This window comes from Pipra filicauda, unplaced genomic scaffold (assembly GCF_003945595.2).
Source record: "Pipra filicauda isolate LSUMZ 115617 unplaced genomic scaffold, ASM394559v2 scaffold209_size2725305_pilon, whole genome shotgun sequence".
Lineage (NCBI taxonomy): Eukaryota > Metazoa > Chordata > Aves > Passeriformes > Pipridae > Pipra > Pipra filicauda.
The window spans coordinates 2,474,960-2,491,974 of record NW_024104320.1 but is presented as its reverse complement, the minus strand read 5'-3'; the positions used below and the strand labels follow the sequence as shown (position 1 = coordinate 2,491,974).

The following is a 17,015-nucleotide window of genomic DNA, read 5'->3' as shown; positions in this document are numbered from 1 at the left end:
TGCTCCAGCACAGAGCAGTGCTTCTGCCACCCTGACTGTGCTTTACCCAGTACCCATGGCCTTGAAGCAACCAGTAATAAAATCCTCCAAACAGGCAAGGCCTTGGATGCCCTCCTGGTGCCACAGGAGGCTTGGGGGGTTGCCGGTGTGAAGGCAGGTGCCCAAGCACAGCACCTTCAGGAGAGGTTCCAGAGCCTACGTCAGACCCGGACTTTCCTTTTAAAGGTTAAAGATGTTTACTGAAAAGATTAGGAGGGAGGAGGCGGTAAACTAGGAAAAAGTTGGGGGAGACTGTTTGCAACAGCTACGTAAACAGGCAATAAACACCACAACCCCTCGCTGGTATGCTGCCAACTTACAGGTGGGGAGGTCATAAGGATGTGGGTGCACTGCCAGCACCCAGCCCAGAGGCTTCACCCCCAGCCACAGAACATAATTTAAAACCTAATTGCTTGCTCTCCACACCTCTATTACAACCACAAACCAGGCTGGCACCTGGGGAGTAGCTGTGGTCCTCACATCTAAGGAGGCTTTGCTCTGGCTCCTACCATAGAGGGATCTACACAGCAGCACAGAAGGGGAAAGATATCCTCTCTGTACAGCCTGAAGTTTAGCCCTGTACTCACCCCTGTCTGAAACGCTGCTTCAGGATGAAGCATGATTTGGTACAAACACTGCTGGAGCAGCAGAAAGCTAAGCCATGACACGGCAGCTCTGCAGTTCATCTCAGCTGTACAGCCAGTTATTAAATGAAAGGTCAACTCCTTTATGGCACTACACCTCTCCTTTCAAGTAAACAGCCTTAAGAGCCAGACGTTCCAACTGGAAAAGCAAAGAGGGATTTATACACTGCCGCAGAGGAGAATAATGAGAATAATTTCCATATCTGACATGACAGAGCACCACCACCAAGCAAGAACTAATGAGCAAGGCCCTTCCAGCTAATGTAACAGTATTTAGTTTGCACTAAAAGCAAGACAAAGCATTAATTGTTTTGCACTCATCTGTCTGCCTTGATTGCACAAGTTCAACTGAGGACATTGGGCAGGAGGAAGTCACGAAGCCACTCGCGCCAAGGGGGAACCAGCGTGACTATTGCACGAATGACTGGGAGTAACGGGGTTATTCACCTCCAGACTCCATCCAGGCTGGTTTATCACCTAAGATTGGTTTTGCTATTACATCCAGATTATTTCCCAATCTGGAAATCCTGCAAAATTGATGCACTAGCTGAATTCAGCTGTTAACAGATGACAGAGAAGACTGGAACAACTCATCCTGGGAAGCACAGGATGACCCATGAATGATGCTGTCCTCCAAAGGATGACAAGACCTGGATAGTGAGGTTACAACCTAAATATTTAGGGTTATACCTAAATACAGTCTCATTGCTCACCACATAAACCTTCTCTTATTTGTATGGTTTCTTTAATGTGAATCATGCTTGGAGACCAAACACACAGCAGTGCCCACAAAGGCAGCTCAGTGTGTAGGTTTCCAGAAGGACCACCTGCAGCACAGGCATTTTGGCACAGGGTCTGAAACACCAGACTAGAATCTAGAACTGCATCCACTGCATCCATCCAACTTGGTCTGGTCCCTGCTTTCAATCAATCCCTGTCCTGTATGAACTTAGACCCTGCTCCGAGATGCTTCAGAAAACAGGAAAGTGTCAGAAATTCAACCAACTGGTAATTAAGGTCTTGGGGGAAAGAGTTAATACAGTTTAGTAATAACCACGTGCTTTTGGCCAATGAATCATGGCCAAAGACACATGGTATTTCTGCTAGCACCCACAAATAAGGATGTCTAATGAAGCTCTGCAACTTCATTGCAGATCATTCACCACAGCCTCAAGGACCATGCTTCAGGTACCACAGATTTTAGGGACAATGGAGTGCAGGGGTTATGGGAAAAAGTTATCACGAATGGGAAAAAATTATCACAAATGGAAAAAAGCTTAAGAAACTGAAGCCCAAGAACTCAAAAGACTTAAAAGGAAACTGATAAGAAACACAAATACAAAAGAATGCAGAAAACTAATTCCAACAAGACCTTACCAGTTCTATAAAAGCATTAATGAAGGCAAACAAAGTGTAGGTCTGTTAATCGGCAGGAAGGTGAAGAGAGTACATGACCAAAGACGCCCTGTTCAAAACCTTCTTTGCTTTGTACTTGAGCACTCAAGGATGACTTTCATCAAGGACTGATCTCTCTTAAACCTTACAATCTTTGTTCAATCCATTCTTTGTTTGCCCCCCCCTTGTTAAATGTGCTTTTCTAAAGGTTAACTGTGAACGGATGTTTAAGGTTGAGCAACGTCAGCTCAGAGTAAGGACTTGTCAGTGCTGTCTGCACAGGATAAGGAGGGGTCAAAATTGCCATTGTAGCTCTGCAGAGGAAGAACCACGCACCCTGCTCAGTGCTCACAGTCATGCCACCATTAATGTATTACTGATTCCAATTTAATGATCACAACATGTCATCTTTAAAGTCTCATCAGAAAGCTGACAGCAAATCATCCACTAAATGAACAGAAAACACTACTAAAAAGAGCGCCCAGGCAGACCTGATGACACTCGTGGAGCTGTACACGTCCACGACATGGCCTTTAAGGACAACCTTCCTGGCTCCAGCACAGGCAAAGGGCTGGGGACACAAGCCAGCAGCTGGGATTTAGGGCTGAGAACCTGAAACTGAAGTGCTGCCAAGAGGCGGGGGATGACTCAGCCTCCCAGAAACTGATGGGGTGAGGGTAAAAGGACAACATGAAAGATAACCAGACCCTGAGTCACCAAGAAAATAAGGACAGTGTAACACATAAGAAAAGTGGAAAGGAAAAAGAAAAGGTGCCTTCACTCAAGAGCCTTCTACCAAGGATGGGTGGGAAGAAGGAGAGGAGGTGGAGCGAGCAGGTGACATTCCCTCCATTAACCCTTCCTACAAGAGCAGGGACACGCCATGGGAACTGGAAGAAGGAGAAGCCAAGGATGAAGAAACATCTGAGGAACCACTATATGAGCTTTGTCCTCACTACAAGACCCAGAAAGTTAGAGAAGCCATCACTGGATGTGGGGGCAGCCCCTCCAAAGCCCAGTCACTACTGCTCACCATGCCCGTTGCAGTAATAGATCCACTTCTCCCTGTTCTGCGTGGGGGTGGTGGACTTTTTCATAATAGCTTTTTCCACAATGGCACTGGGATCTTGCCTGGGCCCTTTCTTCAGAGTCCTTGAGCTCTTCCTGACGCTGCAGACAACGATCACCACCAGGACCAGCAGCAGGAAGAGGACGATCATCCACGGCAAGTGTTCGTTGATGTCGAAGTGCTGGTGGACGTTCTGCGAACCTCGCCGGGGGGGCCTGTATGGGACGCTGGACTTCTCGCCTCCCATCATCTCCAGCGACGGCTGCTTCTCCAGCGCTTGGCTGGTCTGCTTGTGCCGGTAGCTCTGTGCCTGGCTGGTGGTGCCAGAGCCCATGAGGGTCCTGCCAGCACCGTCCGTCCCGTTGGCCGAGGTCTCGTTGTCGTAGCGTGCCGGCTCCACCACGCTGCTGGACGCGCGCGGCGCTGGAGAGGGGACAAAATCGGGAACTGAAGAGTTCAGACCTGCGAAAGGAGAGGAGAGTTCAGTGTCACAGCACCGGAGATGTGATATGGCAGGTCTAAGACCCTGCTTGGCCAGCAGGCAGAAACCCAACGCCAGGCAGCGAGAAGGAGTAGAGGTGAAGTTGAGGTTTGTCTCTGGGAACAGATGGGTACAGTTACAGAGGGAGTTTCGAGGTAAAACTGGTGGTTAAGGCTAGTGGCAGCTTATTAAAAAAAATGAGTTATTATAGGCATATTGTTAATCTGTGTTTGTCCCATATTCAGCATTTCTCAGAAAACTCCCAACTTTGAGCAAGTTGATTTTTCTTTCTTAAGTTTACAAAAATTAGTTTTAGTACAGCTGTGAAATTTCATATTGGGGCTAAAAGTACAAAAATACATAACAATTTGCAGGCTTAGTATCTCTCCACTGGATTTTGTTAAGCACAACCTTTCTATCAGCACTGCAAGCAGCTGCAGATGCATCAACTACAAAATAGGTTTCTGAAGCAACCAAACTTCCCCCTAAGAGCTACCTTCCATCTTTATTGAGTTTCCTTATCAACCAACAGCTCTCAGGTCCCAGCCAGTTGCACCACCAAAGCCTGGCGAGAAGAGGAAGAAGGGCTGTTGTGGCAAAAACTGCAGTGTATTTTGGAAACTCATCTGTTGAAGATCGTGTCTCATCCCAGCTGACGCAGAGAGTGGGTCTAACCATCTGTAACCTGGTTTTGCCCCTGACTTGATTACCCAAAACACTGTGACCAGGACACAAACAGGGAAAACCCTTTAACTTTTACGTAATTGTCTGCAGTTGATTTCAAAGTTCAGGAAACACTGTCCTCTCCCAATGATAAAACAATGTCAGAGTAAACTTTGAGACCTAACAAAGGTGAAGCATTGGAAGCCTACCAATGTCAACACTTCCTTGCAATTATATTTACCAGCTCATGTGTTAAGGTTATCAAAAGTTGCACTTTTTAACTAAAATGCTTAATATGAGACACTGTAGGGAAGCTGCTTCCGAGGGAGTGCAGAGTACCACCTTGAGTGGGGTCCTACAGCAGCAGCCCCAAAACCAGCCACAGCTAAAGCATCATTATAAAGACTGTGATGATGAACCACTCCCAATTAAGCAAGAGAATGGGGAACTCCACCTAGTTCTCCCCACTGTTGGTAACTTGTGAAAATCTTAGAAACTGAAGAAAGTAAAGTTACAGGACAGCCCAGGCTCCTGCAGGGCTGTTTCAGCAATGATTCCCATTCAACTGTACTCTGGCAGAGTACAGAGTGAAACACAGCAAGGAAAGCACAGGCACGAAAGCAATGAATCCATCAGAAGAGTCGTCTCCCTGCTGCAGGGAGACTGCAGCAGGGGTTTTCCTGCTGCATCCCAACTCGGGTTCACCACAACTGCACAAAGACTTGTGCCAGCGCATCACAGAGATGGGGAAAGAGGCTGGGGAACGTGATGTCCTTTCAGCCCAAACAGCAGGACAGCCAGGAGTCTGACCATGACTGCAGTCTCACTGAAAATGTTATTAAATGCAGTTTAATACAAGTGAGGGCAATCCATATACTCTGCAGCTGCCTTCTGGCCAAGAAGCAAAAGCACCACCCTGGCTTTAGACCAGGTTGGTTTTTAACAGCCTAAAACCAACCCTGACCAAGGCAGGAACACAATCCCGCAACCAAACCCAAATCTCTGTTTACATGGTGGACGTTACCTTTGGGAAGATCAGCGGTTGGTGGAACTTCATAGGGCTGCTCACCCGCTTCGGTGCTCGATGAAGTCAAAGACATGTTCGGAAGAGACGCCGGAGGACCACAAACGTTGTCGCTCTCCTTCGTCCCTGGCTTGATGACCACCATGTTTTTCCCAAAGCAGTCAGTGTATGGTTTGCACTTCATCACACTAGAAGGCACATCAGAAAAGGTACCACGAGGGCACGGCTTGCACCTCACGTCTTCCGTGTCGGTTCCTTTCTTGCGGACGCCCCAGCCGACCGGGCACACCGTGTAAGGGACGCAGGTATCGTTCGTCTGAAACGTACCAGACAGGCAAGTGCACTCGCGGTCAGTCAAGGCAGTACAATGAGTTTTCTCAATCATTGGCAGTTCACAGGGTTTCCTACAAGGGTGGCACCGCTCTATGCCGTTCTCATGCTTGGTGAAGGTCCCATCTGGACAAGGGCTGCACTCTCTTAAGGTACTCTTCGTGCAGTGCTTAGACACGTAGGTTCCTGCGGGACATTTGTCACAGGTCAGCTCTTCGTTGGTGGCACGGTCGAGGTGGCGGTACTTGCCAGGGGAGAGGCTGATGGCATTCTGCTCAGAGGTCAGCTTCGACTGACCATCAGCGATGCCAAGGAGCATGAGCAGCTGGAAAACAAACAGGAGGTATCAGTCAACAACAGCATGCAACCGGAGCCCTCTCTGCCAGCGACCCCTTGTAGGTTCACAAGGGATGTCCCAGAGGCATGTCCCAGAGCCACAGGACCATGGACAAGTTACTACGCCCAGGGGAGGGACCTCAGTGAGGCTGGAGTGGAATAGAACACGAGGAGGTGGCACCACACTCTCCCGACACATCGCCAGTTACAATTATAATTCCCTAAACTTGACACCACACTTCTCAGTGAGACTAAGCATCATTTACACTGCAACCCTGCCAGGGTGGTAAATACTGCTAATTGAGTTTCAGCACTATGTGCTACCTGGGTACCCCAGGAGAATTCAAACCAGCTTTGCATTTCAAGGCTGAGAGGCTCCAGCACAAGGCAGGCGCTCGCCGAGAAGACAAAAAACACACACACAGGTGGAAGCTCTGACCTGTAAAACTTTCCTCCTCTATTTGTTAATCTGCACTTGTTCAAATAGTTACCTTTCTAAGTAATGCAAACCAGGACAAAATCCGGGCTAGCAGCTGTTTCTGAACCATTTCTCAGCCCCTCTGCCCTTCCACAAGTTTTTATGGCCCAGTGCAAGCGTTGGGTTGGTCGAGACCACAAGGGATGTTCCGCTTTGAGCTTCCGACCACATCTGAACTCACTCTAAACTCACTCTAAACTCACCAGCTGCATTAGCAAGAGGAGAAAAAACCTGGTGCTATTTTTACAGCTGTGCTGTAACTCAGCTCCTCATTGCATCAGACACAGGTAAACGGATGCCAGTGTTTAGACACTGAAATAAAACCAGCTGGACTTCGCCATACAATGGCTATAAATCTGTTTATCTTTACTGACTTCCAATCCTAAGGCTTTATTCCCTTAATTCCTTCACATTGATGCTGCTCCATCCCTGAGAGAAGCCCCATCTACCAAGAAGGATCTCTGCTTCCCCCAGAATATCTCTGGTCCATGGATTTAACATTAGTTATGGCAGCGGAGATAAGATACCAAGAACAAAAGGCATATCAAAAGAAAGGCTGACACAACCTCACACAGTATGCAAAGCAATAGGAAACATTTTCAAGCAGCTGCAGGATAAGTTCAGAGGGTTAGAGGGAACAAGTCAGCGTTACCTTGAATTTTCAAAGATGTTTTCCTACACTGAAGGTAAAAAGACCAGAGACCCTAATGCTGTTCAGCTGCACAGACAAGCACATAAATCACTTGGCTGTGTTATACAATCCCTCGCCTCCCGCTCTGCTACCTATTCTGGGCTATCAGCCAACAAGAATATATTCAGAAGAAAAAAAAAATAAAAAAAGGCTCCCAACAACATGACTCTGCAGAAGGCACATCACGGCAGAGCCGCAAGCCGCGCCGCATCATTTTTTTGGTGCAGTCTCTCTTTTCCTGGAAACACACGGCACATTCCTGTTTCACCTGCTAAATAATTTACGGCTTGGGATTTGTACAAAACACTTCATATTTTTATTTTTTTATTTAGTTAGTTTTCTCCCCCTGAAGCAGCAATTACAGAGCAGGCAGAAGCAGGCAAGCCCGCAGGAGCTGATGAGGATCCTGCAGCGGCCAGACTAATTACAGCACGTCAAATTAAAAAGCGGGGCTGCCCTGGCAGGCAGCAAAGGCTTACAGGATGCATTTTATTTTTCCCCTCCCCTAAGACATGATTTAACAAAGCGCTTAGCTGGCTCTAAGGAAACCTGCCACCCTCCCCTGTAATCTCCATGACGCATCCTGAATTAGCAATCCAGCCTCTCGTCGAGGTGAAGTGGGGGGTCACCTGTGTTACTCACCCTCCTCCAGTGCCAGCGGGACAGGGTGTCAGGAGAGGCAGGACAGGGAGTGGCTCTCCCACCTTATCAGGGGTGAGCTGTGTACTGCTGTCTCAGACACTGATTTCTCCCTCAGCATCAAGCCGGACCTCGGGAAAACCATAGACAGCCCTGCTACAAGCATGTGCCATGGGTTCCCTCCTGCTCTCCCTGTTTTTTCCATCTCCAGCATCTTCCCATCACTCATCCGGGTAACTAAAGCCTGTAACAGCACCAGGTTTGGGTTGGGCTTTTTTTAAACCCTATCTCAAGCAAAGCAGTGCAGTGCTGGTATTTTTGAACATCCCAAGATCTTCAGCTGCACATGCACTTCCAAGCTTAGGGAGAACAGCAAGTTCCAGTGGGGGAAGGCTAAACAGCTTCGTGCATCCGCTATTTATTCAGACTGGCATTTCTGGTCCCTGAAATAATTCAGCTGCTTGGGTTTCGCACCCCTTGGATCTCTGCAACAAAGGCCAGGAGCAGAAGGACATCCTCAGCAAAAAGGGGTGTCTGCTGGTTTGTTCTGTCACCCTCACGGCTGCCCACTAGCACACAGAACAAGACAACACCAGTTGTCTTTCTGGCTGACAACACCAGTTTGCCAGTGAAAAAAGCAACCAAGTAACAAAGCGAGCTCCGCTGAGCCGCTGCATTTCATTTCATTACTCCGGTACCAAAGGAAGTGTATAGGGTAACAAAAAAACCACAGGAGAAACTGTGATGCAAGACAACACTACACAGCAGATTTGGTTTCAGCAGTTTCAGCGATGCTCCCCGTGCCCGACGCAGGAGCAGCTCTTAACAACGAAGGGTTAAAAGGGACAGGAGTCCCTTTCCAAAAGGGTCAAGTGGGATAGGGCAGCCACAATCTCAAAGAGCATTCCCAGCTCAGCACCAACACCCTGCAGTGCACGAGCAAAGGCACTGCCCAGCCACCTTCACCTATTTGAACACATGAAGGTTTTATGGTATGAGGAAATCAGATTGGGCTGAGGGGCACTACCATTCTCGCCTCCCCACATTGGGAAACGCTCAAACAAGGGGACCTTCATGTTCAGCTGCAAACAACCCCTTGAGGCAGCAGCACCCCACAGCTGGCATAGGCACATTCCACCTCACCACCACCCAGCTTGAGGACTCCACCTCAGTGGTCACCTCTGTGCCGTGTCTCCATCACCCTCTTTCAATAGCTGTGTGCTGCAGGGGAACCCAATGGGTAACCTGCACAATAAACAGCTTTTGGGGGTCCACAAGCTGCCTGGGCACTTGCACAGAGGATGCTGCTGCGAACACCTGAGCAACCTGGTCTAGTGGTTGGCATTTGTGTCCATGGCAGGGAGGTTGGAACTAAATGATCTTTAAGGTCCCATCCCACCCAAGCCATTTTATGATTCTATGAATACACATCTCACTCAGGACCCAAACCTGCCTGGTGAGTCAAAGCACCAGCAGAAAGCTGGTGAATCAACCTTCTGTCCAGAAATTTGTGTCCTAAAATGCTGTGACACCAAGACTGTTGTAACCTCATGTTGTGTACAGTGGCACCCTGCTACCAGTCCTTCGGGGACACAGCAATAAACCTAAAACTAAAGTAAAAATAAAATAAAGTAAAGTAAAGTAAAGTAAAATAAAGACAAAAGGCAGCTAAACGCAGGGCACTTGATCCCAGTAGAGAAGAACAGGAGTAGAGCTGTAAGCAAGCGCAGGGACCAACAGTGCTAAACTGATATTCTGGGAATGGTTTCCAAGCAAAACCAACAGAATTTGGTAGAAACAGCAGCTGGCTCCATGGTGATGCCTTGGCACAGGTTGGGGATGAGCTGCACTGCCCACCACCCTTCCCAAAGACCAGCTGCACCCTTTCCCGACAGCACCGGGAAAGCACTTGCAACATTAAAAAAATAAATATACAAAAACCCCAGAAAGACAAATAAACTGGTCTGGAAGTTTTACGGTAACTTGGCAGACAGGAGGAGCCCATCTCCTGCCCCACTCAGTAAAAAGGATCGAGTTACTCAGACCAAAAAAAAAGTTGCCTGTGAGGAGAGTATCGAAGAGAAAAGCAAGTTTCTGCATCTTGCAACACAACCAGCTATTTCAGCTGGTTTGGGGTTTGTGAAACCAGAGTCCGGGACTCGCTGCTCAGCAGTTCCTTTACTAGATGTCAAGAGTGAAACGCAGGCAGATGAGTGAGCCAGAACAGCAGCACTGCAACATCTGGCCCCCATGAAGGAAAACCTAGCAGCCACCCCTGCAGTCAGCGCAGACCCGAGCTCACCAGCATCCCTGCCAGCCATGGCTTTGCTCCAAACAGATGAAATACCCCAGGTTTCCAAAAGCCCCAAGCTGAAGCAAGGTGACATAATGCAAGTTCCAGGTGAGGGCAGTGGGGGAGATGGTGGAAACCACCTTGCAGTAGCTGGTGGGTGCCCAAAAAATCCGCCAAGCAAGTGAAACCATGGCCAACACCAGCCCCATGCAACCGCTACCGCTCCTAAAAAAAGCAGCCAGAAGGATTCGGGTTTGCTGCACCCCTATAAGACCCACCAGCTATGGATTTGAACACACTTCCCTCAGGCTGGGAAGACATTAACTCCTTGTTGGGCCAAAGGGAGATGCCCAAAATGTTGAAGATATTGGATGAAAACCCTGGAAGCATCCTGCCAGCTCACAAGCAAATGGGAATTTTGTCTTACAGCTCATTTGCTCATACACACACAGAAGTGTGCGAACACACAAGTAACATACATGTGTTTGCTCTTAGTCTCACTTTATTCTCCAGAATTCTATTTCCCAACACCTTTTACATCATCCTTTCCCCTTCATTCCCAACTGACCTCCAGGATCCTAGCTGGAGCTGCATATCTCAAGCTCCTCATCAGCATCTCATCTTCCAGAGAGCACTTGCTTCTCCCAGCGGGAACCCGGCGCTCGGGAGTGCACGGCCAGCACCGCGCACGGACCTATCTGCTCCGCCGCTGCCCCAAGTTACCCTTTGCCTTCAGAGGCTGTTTCCCAGCTAATGCCCTTCCAGCTTCAGATTATTTGTTGTTTACTCGGATTCCTGTCGAGCCAGCGCCAGCTTGCTCAGATCCACCTTGAGTTCAAGAGCAAGTGCTCTCCTCGGTTACACAACTCAGCCGCAGCAGCTGCGGCGTCTGCCTGACACACCGAATTACCATCTCTCCCCAAAATAGACGGGATGTAGCCCTAAAGCGATGATTGGGAAGGGCCCTACCTGGGAAGGTAGATGTGGAGATGAAGCTGCCGGAAAACATTTCCCTGATAAGTCGAGGCAGCTGCCTGCCATTCGCTACGGGGAGCTTTGCTGCCTGGCCAAAGGGTGGCAAGAAAAGCAGCTGGGACGGATGGGTGGATGGGTGGATGGATGGATCTCTGCCCAGTGCCGAGCTCCAGGAGCGGGGCAGAGGGCAGAACAAGGATCCGCTCAGCCCTGGCTATGCGGCACAGCCCTGGATGGAGGATGCCTCCGCCTGCGCTAACATGGGGATGGGAAGGATGGATATCGCAGGGAATATCCCACCCAGCCAGTGTTCCCTGCCAGGACCTGGGGCTGCGGGACTGGGTGGGCAGCACACCGCGGGGAAGGCACAGGGGAGCACCGCACACCCCCCGGCGGGGAGGGGGGGCCGCAGGACACCCAGATACACTCTGATACACCCATCCCCTGCCCACCTGCCCCCGCACTGCAGCACGTCCCCACCCACCCCGCGGACACGCGGATGCTGCGCGGACGGCGCAGCCTCGCACCGAGCACGCCGAGCCCCGCGCACACACACACACACACAAACACACTCACCGTGAGGACACCGGTGATCCCGGCGGCGCTCCGGGTCGCCTCGGCGGCCCCCATGGTGGCGGAGCCGGGGGGCTGCGGGCGAGGCGCTGCCCGTGCAGCCGCGCTGCCTCAGGCGGCGGGGCGCGGGGCCGGCGGCGGCCGGTCGCCCATGGTGGGGGCCGGGCCGGGCCGGGCCGGGCCGAGCCGGGGCCGGGCGGGGCGGGGGCCCTGCCGCCCGCCGCGCTCCCACCTGCCTGCGGGGCCGCCGGGCTCTGCCGGGCGGGCGGCGCCACGTGGGGGCGGTGCGGCGGGGCCGGGGCGGGGCGGCGGCCGTGGCGTCACCCGCCCGCGCGGCGGCTGCGAGCGAGGGCGCCCTCGCGTGCCCCCAAAATATTGTGTGCCCCCCACAGCCCCTGTGGGACCGAACTGTCCTGTGCCCCCACAGCCTCTGTGGGACCGAACTGTCCTGTGCCCCCACAGCCCCTGTGGGACCGAACTGTCCTGTGCCCCCACAGCCCCTGTGGGACCGAACTGTCCTGTGCCCCCACAGCCCCTGTGGGACCGAACTGTCCTGTGCCCCCACAGCCCCTGTGGGACCGAACTGTCCTGTGCCCCCACAGCCCTTGTGGGATCGAACCGTCCTGTGCCCCCCACAGCCCCGGTGCCCTCAAACCCCCTGCATCCCCACAGACCATGTGGGCACAAACCATCCTGTGCCCCCAAAACATTCTGTGCCCTCAAACCATCCTGTGCCCCCAAACAATCCTGTGCCCCCACAGACCCTGTGACCCCAAACCCCCTGTGTCCCCATGTCATCCTGTGCCCCCACAGCCCATGTCGCCAAACAGTGCCCTGACAGCCCACTGTGCCCTCAAACCATCCTGTAGCCTCACAGCTCTGTGCCCCCACAGCCCCTGTGGGACCAAACCATTCTGTGTCTCCACAGCCCCTGTGGGCACAAACTATCCTGTGCCCCCACAGCCTCCTGTGTCCCCATAGCCCCTGTGCACCTGAACCATCCTGTGCCCCTGCTCCCTCTGTAGGCCCCAACCATCCTGTGTCCCCAAACCATCCTGTGCCCCCAGAGCCCCTGTGTTGCTAAAACCCTGGCCCCCCACACCCCCTGAGCCCTCAAACCCCTATGTCCCCACACATTCCTGTGCCCCTGCATGCCCCTGTGCTCCCACACCCTCCTGTGACCTCAAACCCTCCTGTGCTCTCAAACCCTCCTGGGCCCCCCCACCCCAAATCCATCCCATTGTCCACCCAATCCATGGGGCAGCAGTGGTTTCTGTTCCCTTGGTGGTTTTAGTTGGGTGAAGCTCAGGTGTTCCATGGCTGTGAGCACAGAGAAATTGCAGCAGGATGGGTGTTCAGCACCATGAAATCTTGGGGTGGGATTTTTGTTTATTTTGGTTTTCTTGTTCTCCGATATCAGACAGATATACAGAAGAACTTTTTTACAAGAAGGGTGGTGAGGCGCTGGCACAGGCTGCCCAGAGAAGCTGTGAATGACTCATCTCTGGAAGTGTTCAAGGCCAGGTTGGATTGGGCTCTGAGCAGCCTGGTCTAGTGGAAGGTGTCCCTGCCCATGGCAGGGGGGTTGGCAATGGATGACCTTTAAATGCCCTTTCCAACACAAACCATTCTATGACTCTGTGAATGTGCAGCACATTTCCCTGTGGTGGAGGAATTGCATCGGGGAGCAGACATATCCCTCCATGGAGGAGGATTAGCTGGATGCTGAGGGTGACCCCAGCACAGATAGTGCTCTGACAGCCCATCCTGCAACATCTGAGCAGGGTGCTGGTTACAATGTCCATCGATAGCTGTGGCAAGTGATGGAAACAGGTCTAGGAGTATCCAAGAAGTCAGGAGGAACAGGAGATGGGGCCAGAGTTGCAACATAAGTCCGAGGTCCTTACAGAGACGAGGCTTCAGGATTGTTCCAAAATCTGGCCAGGAGACCAGAGCACCCCCAGGTATGGCTAATCAGGGTCTTCTAAATTTGCTGGTTTTCTGCTGAGGAAAACAGTCCAACAGCTGATTTCCAGAGCATGCACAAATCCTACTGACCAATAGTCACCTTCTGGATGCATCCTGAAGGCAGTTGAACCAAGGGAGAGTTTCACTGCCACACCAGAGTAAGCAGCACAGAACCTATAAAAATCCATCTAAAAAAAGAGAAAAAAAGAAGAAAAAAGGAAAATAAAAGGTGGTGTTCTTTGTCTACAGGAATGTGGGTTTATCCAAGCCCTTTGGAAGCCCACAAGAAGCCCCATTCTGATTTGAGGGAGGTTTGAATCCAGCTAGAAGGCTTCTCTCCTAGACAAAGTGGACTTTTTCTCCCCATACTTTCTCTCCATACTTTCTCCATCTCTAATTCTGGAAGGGAGCTAGAAGGGAGTAATGACCCTTGGGAGCCTGGGAATGAGTCTGGAGAAGAGCTTCCCTCCCAGAGCCGGGGTGGCAGTGGCAGGACTGCTGTTCCCAGGAGGGGAGAAGACTGACCACGTCACATGTGCAGGGAGAAGATGTTCCTCCACAGCTGGCTGTGCTGCTGTGCTAGTGCTGCAGAGCCCTGTTTTGGGCTTTGCCTTCCCTTGGGGCCCCCAAACCCAGGAACAACATGCTCTTCCCAGGAGGTCAATGAAGGGGAGTTTCATCCCAAATAGAGGTCACAATGCAAACCAAGACACAGTAAGGCTGTTCAGAAGAAATGGGATGCCCATGGCCGCTTTTAATTTAAAATAAATTGGGCAAATAATAGGCAATAACACAACTGGGTTAACATCAGGCTGGTGGATGTTGGAGAGGATTTTAAGTTTAAAAGTGTGTAGCTCCATACAGGGCAAATCTTGGTGCAGAGCTGTCCAAGCTAGAAGAGGGTTTCAAATGCCCTGGCAGCACAAACCCACCCTGGGTTTGTGAAAGGTAGTGTTCAGATTTTATTAGGCAAAAACAGAAAAATAATCATCTGGAGGATGGAGTGACTCAGGGGATTGGCAATAAGATGGATCATGTTACTGCTGTGGAATGGATTCCAATTAGTTACATCCGCTTTTAATTATTATTATTTATACAGAACATAAAGGCAGTCCACAGATTATCCAAAAATGTGCAGGCTGATCTGTAAATCCCCCATCGCTTCCCCCCCCTCACAGCCCTTGTAATGACAAACCCCAGTCACGCTGCCTAGACTGGTTCATACTGGCTGAGACATAAATTGCTTATTAACAACTGAATTGCTGCTTCTCCACTTTTGTCAGTCTTCTAAAGGAAAATAGGGAAGCGGGTGACTGAGTTCAGAGTTTCGTGTTAAGTGTTTTTGGTGGCAGCAGTGGCTCAAGAAGTTCCTCATTGCCTCCCTGCATCTGGTTCCTTTTCCCTCTTGAGCCACCCTGTGAGTCATGCAAATACACCCAGGTCACAGAACTGCTAACTCTGAAAAACAAGAAGGAGGATTTTTTTTAGTCAGAGTTGGTGAACCTCACTGCTCATGTTGACCAGAGACTTAATGTCTTCGCTTAGTGTGTCTTTGCTGAGATGGTGGTGGAAATCCGAGTGAGTGATGGAGAGGCAGCCACTGACCTGGTTTGCCACCAGAAATCTTCTCTCCAGTGACAAGCTTTCTCCTCTTGCAAGGAGAAACTAGTGGTCCTGCTTAGTCATCTGAGGCTGATTAAAGCATGTTCATGAAATTGGAGGAATTGTTTCAACAAAAGAAGGTTTTTGGGAAATATTAAAGAATATGCTACAGAACCATGGAATCATAGAATGGTTTGGGTTGGAAGGGACCTTAAAGGTTATCTAGTTACAAGCCCCTTGAAATGGTCAGGGACACCTTTCACTAGACTATGTTGCTCAAGGCCCCATCCAGCCTGTCCTTGAACACTTCCAGGGATTTAGCCCCATCACTTGCTTCATCCTGTAGAAACCAGGAGCATTCTGGGAAGTGATTTCTCATCACTTATTTGCAATAAAAGAAGCCAAACTAATGGGGTAGACATAATTTACTTCCAGAATTTCTCATTCTCTGTACATGGACCATCGCTTGCACATCTTCTGTAGGAACAGAACATTTTTACATCCTGTGGTTTTTATGGGAAAGTATCTGCTGCTTGGGAAAATTCACAGCACCTACTCATATAGAAACCACAATTATAACTTGCATTAACATAAAGTGGGAAGTTAAATCAACAAAGCCCATAGACTTCCCCGGGTGAGGGAAACAAGAGTTTGGGTGGGTGTTCTCACCCTTTTGGCCCTCCTTATGATCTCCAGGAAATTGGAAAGGGAAATGTCTACCAAGAGCAGATGTTCCCAGCAGGAATATATATAGATATAGACATATACATAAATATAAACACAGTGGTTTCAAGCCAGGTGTGTTATCACTGATGGATTTCCTGCGTTGGTACTCCTCGGTACCAACAGGGCCAGGAGCCAGGGAGCTGTGGTGGCAGCTGGGAAGTGAAGTGTGGCACTGTTGGATGTAGGTTTGATTGCCATCACTCCTGACCTGATCTCTCTCTTCTAGAAAAGGTGGATACACAGCTGGAGAGCCTGTTTTCCCAAAGGACCTTAAGGAAGGAGAAGGTGAGCAGCCGATGGCCAGGCTAAGTACATGAACACCACCTTAGCCCTGCGCCCAGGGAAAGGGCTGTGGGATAACCAGCAGATGGGGAGGTGAGGCTGCAGCTGAAGCACAGCTGGCCCTGTATCTTCATCTTTGGTAAGACAGAGGCAACAGTGCTGGCATTTCAAATCATTTCCAGGTCAGTGGCTTACTTCAAGGAAGTTTCCTTCCTACCCCCCAAGCAGTACAGCAATGCAAGTGCTGTAATGCAGAATGGTTTATCTCCATCCAAAAGCCACAGCTGCCTGTGTGTCCAGCCCAGGGCATGTGGAGGAAGCCCAGCAGTCACATCTGCACATTTCCAAGGAAAAATAATGGATGCATATAAAGCTAATGCTTCTTGTTTTGGGGGTTTATCCCTTTGATTATATGGAGTCTTATTCTGCAGGAGGTTCAGCTGAGGAGTGAGGTCCAGATATTGAAGCCTGAATGCTCATCTCAGCCTCACCAAAAGCACTGTGACTCTGGGCACATCATACAGTGTCCTCATTCACCTTCCTACTCCCTTCCTCATTCCCTTCCTTCTCCTTGGTGCAAGTGCTCTGGGTCTGAGGCTAACAAACCTGAGCCTTGCTCTCAGTGGGGGTTTTTTGGTGGTCATGAATCTGGAAATAAAAAATGATGAATATTATTTTTTATGGGTGTATCTGAAACTGGAGAAATCAAAGCAGCAAATTAAGTGGTATAGCTATGATCAGAGCATTAGCAGCAGAGCCAAGAGCTTCATGGTAAGCAAAGGATCCCGTGTTGCCTTGCTCCTCTAA

At 50.2% G+C, this 17,015-nt stretch overlaps 1 protein-coding gene and 1 long non-coding RNA gene across 2 annotated transcripts in view; one reads left to right on the top strand and one right to left on the bottom strand.

Moving 5' to 3' along the window:
- The window catches only part of TNFRSF21 (TNF receptor superfamily member 21), a 34,882-nt gene extending 23,128 nt beyond the window's left edge, over positions 1 to 11,754 (bottom strand). Inside the window, exons 1-3 of the mRNA XM_027717961.2 lie at positions 11,634 to 11,754; positions 5,316 to 5,970; positions 3,112 to 3,609 (exon numbers count right to left, since the gene is read on the bottom strand). Coding sequence (XP_027573762.2) covers positions 3,112 to 3,609; positions 5,316 to 5,970; positions 11,634 to 11,687 — 1,207 coding nt within the window. The 5' untranslated portion in view covers positions 11,688 to 11,754. The remainder of the gene's footprint in view (positions 1 to 3,111; positions 3,610 to 5,315; positions 5,971 to 11,633) is intronic.
- A 1,486-nt stretch (positions 11,755 to 13,240) lies between these two features.
- Positions 13,241 to 16,799, top strand: LOC120323190. Its single transcript, XR_005563420.1, has 3 exons — positions 13,241 to 13,594; positions 16,153 to 16,301; positions 16,391 to 16,799. It is a non-coding gene; the product is annotated as an uncharacterized LOC120323190 (long non-coding RNA).
- Positions 16,800 to 17,015: the final 216 nt, after the last annotated feature.